Consider the following 6,000-nt stretch of genomic DNA (forward strand, 5'->3'; position numbering starts at 1 on the left):
CCCCCCCCCAAAAAAAAAAAAAAGCATTGTCTGTCATCCATCTTGCCACCAAGCACTCCCATCAAAATGAATCCAGTGATCCAAAACAATAAGCCTATACGACGTTGCAACTGCAGTGCGAAAGAAATGGAAATATTGCTTGCGTGAGAAATATGTCACCGCATTGAAACCGTCTGCATGTACATCCATAGCAGCCGAATTCTAGCTCATAATAACACAATATTATTTAACGTCCCGGCAAGAGCGTTTCAAATGGGACTGATTTCTGCTCCTTTAATAATCACTCGACTTGTGTGCAACAATTTGTTACAGCGCAAGGGTACGAAAGTAGGGGGGTCGAATTAGTAAGCCGCTAATGCAATCGTCGTCATCTTCATCGTCTTTTTTTTTTTCGGAGATAAATGAAATGAACAAAAAAACATTCTTTATTCAGACGAGGCTCTGCGCGAAAGACAACAACAAGATTCAACTTGAGATCATCACGTGGATATAACATTTGACTTGCTTTGTGATTGCACAGTAAAAAAAAAAACAAATAATAATAATAATAATAATAATAATAATAATAAATACAAAAATAACAATAATAATAATAATAAGATTTCGTGTGTGCGCTCATAGTGGCCTACTATGCTGTGCAGATTATAAACGTTATTAAAACCACAACTATATTGACCGGCCAAAGAATCCAAATGATTCCTATTCATATTATTATGATGATGATGATGATGATGAATATTATCAATTCACCAAACAGCTTCATGCATGTCGAAATGAGAGATGTGTTTGAAAGTGATTTTGTTAGCACATCACATTATACCATATTGTACGATCCATTTGTACATTTAAGTGTGCTCCAAACACGCTCTACCACACGCCATTATTATTAATTTTACTTTACATATTTCATGACTAGCGGTTTAGTGATTTGGAATCAATTGTGTTCTTTTTTTTTTTTTTTTTTTTTTTTTTTTTTTTCAGGCGCCAAAAATGATTCCAGCAAATATGATGTGCATTTTTTTTTTTAGTTTTCAAGGCATTTGTTGCATGTCGTTTTAAAACGTTGTCAATGTGCGCTCGTCGATTTGTAATGCGTTTAAAGTTGTTCTCTTGCTTGGCGCTCCAGTGTCTTTTTTTTTTTTTTTTTTTTTTTTTTGTTCCCGTCTCACCTCGGCTAAAGTGTCCCGAGGAGGACGTGAGCGTCTGAGGGGCTTCACTTCCTGTGGGCCACTACAAAGTGAAAAGAAAATGACTTTATGTTTATATGGTTTTACAGTGAACTGTAAAAGTCTTTGTCACTGATACATTCCAGGAGAAGACGTCCATTCAGCGCACTGAATGAAAGTGACTTTGGATTCCAGACTTGTCCCCCCGCTTGCAGCTTGCACCGCCGCCAGGGACATTTCTCTATGGCTACACAACAAGAGCGGATGAGTGAGGGGGCACTAAACACCGCTCGGGTCCCCGCAGCCCCCACGACGGCGAACTGCACACAGCACAACAAACACGACACGACAAGCCGCTGCTTACTACTTGATGCGTGGACTCCTCGCCTATTTGGGCCCCCTTTTTTTTTTTTTTTCCTGACTTCACGCCATGTACTCACTATCCGAAGGCAATCGCAGTATAAAGGAGGAACACACACACACAAAAGTAGGCCATGCACGTGACTGCGGTCATGAGAGCATTCAGTCGGAAAGAGTCAAAAGATCACAGTGAGACCATGTGATTAGTGGAGATGTAAATAAACAGACGGGGGGGAGGTGATGGGGACAGATATGAGCAAATTTGGAAAAATAAGAAGTACACGTTTTGATATACTCGGCCTGACTTTATGTGTAAATGGGGGGGGGGGGGGAGAACACTTTATTTGTATTTTTTTATGTAAATGTACTTTCATAAGAAAATCAACGTGTAAATGCGGTGATGATATGACTTGAGTGTAAAGTGTACGCATATTGCTTTACATGAGCCCAATTTATTTGGATGCATTACACATTTTTATTTGCTGTATTACTTTTTAAAATGATTTTATATTTTAAAGAAAAGAATAGAAAAATAGACAACTCTTGCTACAGCACGCTAACACGTATACAGAAAGAAATAGAATGTTATTCTTGTTGGATTTATGATTCCCCACACTCGGGTCAACATTGTAATTAAATGAGGCAACGCTGACAATTGCTTGAAATGAAAGAAATTCTATACCGAGTACAAATGATCCATCAATAATGTGTTCAAAATGTACATTGTCGAATGGGAGAGAAACGACTGTCACGAATTCAACGTTTGCTGGAAAGAATTAGGCAACAAGCACACGTGAATGTTCCGATTTGGAACGTTTCGCTCACGCGATGCCAACGCGAAGCGTCCATAAAACACACGACTTGAATTGAAAGCCTCCGACATATTGATTTTTCATGTCTATCCATCCGAGCAGCCATGCACGCATCCGACTCTCATTGGCAGATGCCTTTTGTTTACCAACGTGTGTTTACTACATGCAACAACACACAAAAAAAAAAAAAGCAGCAGCGAAGGAACACACACACACACACACACACACTGCAGCTGTACAGATTCTTTTTTTTACAATGCCATTTGTGGGGACCTGGGTGCCTTTTAAGGGGCACATTCGGAGGGGGGGATTGTGCCCTTGATGAAGACGAACTGACGTAATCAAGGCAGTTTCTTGTTGCCGAGTCAGGAAGCCAAGCCCAACAACATGAAACTACCTAAACCACGCTTCAGCTGCGTGATAAAAGGAGTCAAAATCCACGACACGGGGGTGTGGGGTGTGTGTGTGGGTGGGGGGGGGGGGGTACAGCCAGTGGCACAAAGACAAAGACGAGTATAGCAAACCAAAACCAGCCCAGGCTGCACTGTGGGCTGCAGACAGCCTACTTTCTTAACACCGCTCGTCGTCCGGGGTCATTCCGATCCGACCGCCCCAAAAATCATCCAATCCATACATTGCATACACAGAACAGCGTCCGAGCCTGCGTGCATCGTACAGTAAATACAACACACAAGTCCATCAACACACAGGCGGGCGTGTGTCCGCAGCTGTCAAACAGCAAACACCCGCTGGGACATGAATCACGCTCTCCCAAAACAGGAAATGAAAAAGAAAAAAGAAAGCATCGCAATAAAGCACAAGAATATCCTGAATGAATTAACAAAACAAAAAAAAAAAGCAAGAGTCCTACCTGGACCTGGACCTGGACCTGCTCCTGGACCTGCTCCTATCCACGTGCTCTCCTTGATGGACTGACGCGCTGCAACCCCACGCTGTCCATGCCTGCCGCGTATCCTCCATCTTTCTTTCTCCTCCATCTTTTCCTTTTCCTTTTTCTCCAGGCTGCAGCCTCCGTAAGTGAGGCGAGTGCACTTCGCGGCCGGCGCCGTGCATGCGGATTCGCCCTCCTCCGCGCACGCACACCTTTTTAAGCGCATCTTTACTGCTGCGGCACATTATATTTGCAGATCATAAAATCCACCCCCAACGCTTTCCTGGGCGAAGCTGACATTAGATTTTTATGACCTTGACTTACTGTGGTCACCTGGATAATATTTAAATCAAGGTTATGGTCTCTCGCTTCTATGAAAAGCGGCCCGATGCTCTCAGCGGCACTCTCTCACTTTTATTTTGTATTTTGTATTTTTTTCTTTTTTCTTCCCAGGGACAAGTCGGGCAACCACTGCCCCCCCCCCCCCCCCCCCCCTTGCATGTGTCTATTGTTTTGACGCGCTCCGCGCCGTGACGTGACGTAGCGACGTAGGCATCTCGCGCACGTGCACAGCTGCACGCGTGCATGTCTTCCACACACAGCGTTCTCTCTTTCACACGATATTATCTTCCGTGTTTTTCTTTTTCTTTTTCTTCATCCAAGTGAGTCATTTGGTGCTTTCGCGTCCTGTGTGCACGTGTACGTGTGTCTATGCGTGTGTCCAGACGGAGTGGATGAATGGTAGTGTGTGCGTGTGTGTACCAGTGAGTGTGTGTGTGTGTGTGTGTGTGTGTGTGTGCGTGCGTGTGACTGTGTTTCTAGACGTAATGGTAGACGGCGCCATGCTCCCTATGGCGGTTCTCCCTGCTGAGCTTCTTGAGCTTCATGCGTCTGTTCTGGAACCAGATCTTGACCTGTCTGTCGGTCAGGTTGATACTCCGGCTGATCTCCAGGCGGCGCTCGCGGGACAAATACATATTGAACAAGAACTCCTTCTCCAGCTCCAGCGTCTGGTGCTTGGTGTAAGGACAGCGCTTCTTCCGGCCGCTTTTGGCCTTCAACCAGCTTCCGGTGGTCTTCCCCGTGGAAGGATCTGCCCAGCGTGCACAGGCAGAAACAAACGGAGACAATGAGTCCAATCTGTCGATCTATCGATCTCATTTTGTATTTTTCCAAAAATATAATCAGCCGTCTATACCAACATTTTCCAGGGGGGGGGGGAAATTAATAATACTTCCTTACAAAAAGAAAGAAATTACATGAGTTGGAGAGTATATCCAAAATATCATTCAGTGTAATAATCATACTCGTGCTTGAGACATTCAAATTTCGTTTTTTGTTTTGGTTTTGTTTTAAATTGTAGCATGAGCTAGCGGGTGTTTGCATTCCTACGTCTCTTAGATAAAGTTTGGAATGTGTTTGAAGCAGCTTTGTCACTATTATTATTATTATTATTATTATTATTATTATTATGGTGCTCAAGGAGTGGCTATATAGGAATCGAGCCAAATCAATAATAATAATGATAATTAAATGTAGTTGTACCTGGAGATGGGCCCTTACTGCATTTTGACAAGTGAACATACTTCCTTCTTCAATTACCTCTGCTTCGAGTGTAATTGGATCAAATTACGACGAAGCACGTAAGCGCCTTTATTGTGGTTATTTTACTGTCGGTGGTGGACCTCAGACACTAATAAAGGTTTATTACTTTGGTGCACTGGGGCCAAATGTGTTGAGCAATGATGCTGCATTCTAAAAACCAAAAAACAAGAAAATATATAAATAAAACAAATGTAGGCTTAAGAGAGAGAGAAAAAAAAGGGTCGAAATTGTTGAAGGGCGCATGCACGTATTTCTGTAGCAAACACACACACACACACACACACACACACACACTAAGCAATAGCAGCAGCATAGAAGTATAAATAAGCGAATGATGAGAACAAGCTTAATCGGTCATTTGGACACAGCCTGTTAATTTGTCACCGATGTTGCGTGTGCGAAATGAAGAACATTTGTGAAGTGCTGCTGCATGTGCGGAAGTGAGCCGTTCACGTCCAATGATTATGTTGGAAAGCGGGAATGGGACACGGCGTCGTGGCCGCGCGCAGTCAAGCACTGGAAATGGATTTACAAAATCTTCTTCAACGATGTTGGCCGTGGCTTTTTTTTGTTTTTTTTTTCCTCCCTTAGTCCTAAAAATAAAAATACAAAAATAAATAAATAAAAAACAACAACCCCAAAGGGCAGTCATATTTTGTTTTTGTTTTTTGGGGTAATTGATCATATTAAAGGTGTCGCCATTCGATGTTGACAGCGCAATTGATGACAGTGTGAAAGTGGTCGTAGGTGAACGAATGAGATCGTGTGTTTATATCACGATAAGTGCTTTTTCTCGCATTGCCAGCTTAATGCAAAGGTGCTAATGCCCCCCAGGCCGCCCGGGGGAGGCTGGCGTCTGCATTGTTGGGCTACCCTTCTACACTTCTACAAGGGGGGACCGGGTTTGTGTGTGTGTGTGTGTCTGGGGGGGGGGGGGGGGGGGGTTGTTTTTTTGGGGGGGGGGGGGGTGGTGAAATCCCGTCAAATGTGGGTGTACCTTCGAATTGGACATCGGAATCATCGGAGCAGCTGTCACTCTTGGCCTTGCGCTTCCTGCCCCGAGCCTCGACTTCCACCCGCCTCTCGTCCCCTGCTGTCTGCCGGCCCGAGCTCGGTTCGGCCGCGGCCAAGTGGGCGAGGGAGAAGCCGGAGGGGAGCTGCCGGT

The 6,000-nt window shown here is 44.2% G+C and overlaps 1 protein-coding gene across 1 annotated transcript in view; it reads right to left on the reverse strand.

Annotated features, from left to right (window-relative positions):
• Window positions 1–3,463: 3,463 nt before the first annotated feature.
• The window catches only part of hoxc10a (homeobox C10a), a 3,554-nt gene continuing 1,017 nt past the window's right edge, over window positions 3,464–6,000 (reverse strand). Inside the window, exons 1-2 of the mRNA XM_061773967.1 lie at window positions 5,833–6,000; window positions 3,464–4,323 (exon numbers count right to left, since the gene is read on the reverse strand). The exon at window positions 5,833–6,000 is cut by the window's right edge and continues 1,017 nt beyond it. Coding sequence (XP_061629951.1) covers window positions 4,049–4,323; window positions 5,833–6,000 — 443 coding nt within the window. The 3' untranslated portion in view covers window positions 3,464–4,048. The remainder of the gene's footprint in view (window positions 4,324–5,832) is intronic.

Source organism: Phyllopteryx taeniolatus, chromosome 1 (genome assembly GCF_024500385.1).
Source record: "Phyllopteryx taeniolatus isolate TA_2022b chromosome 1, UOR_Ptae_1.2, whole genome shotgun sequence".
NCBI lineage: Eukaryota > Metazoa > Chordata > Actinopteri > Syngnathiformes > Syngnathidae > Phyllopteryx > Phyllopteryx taeniolatus.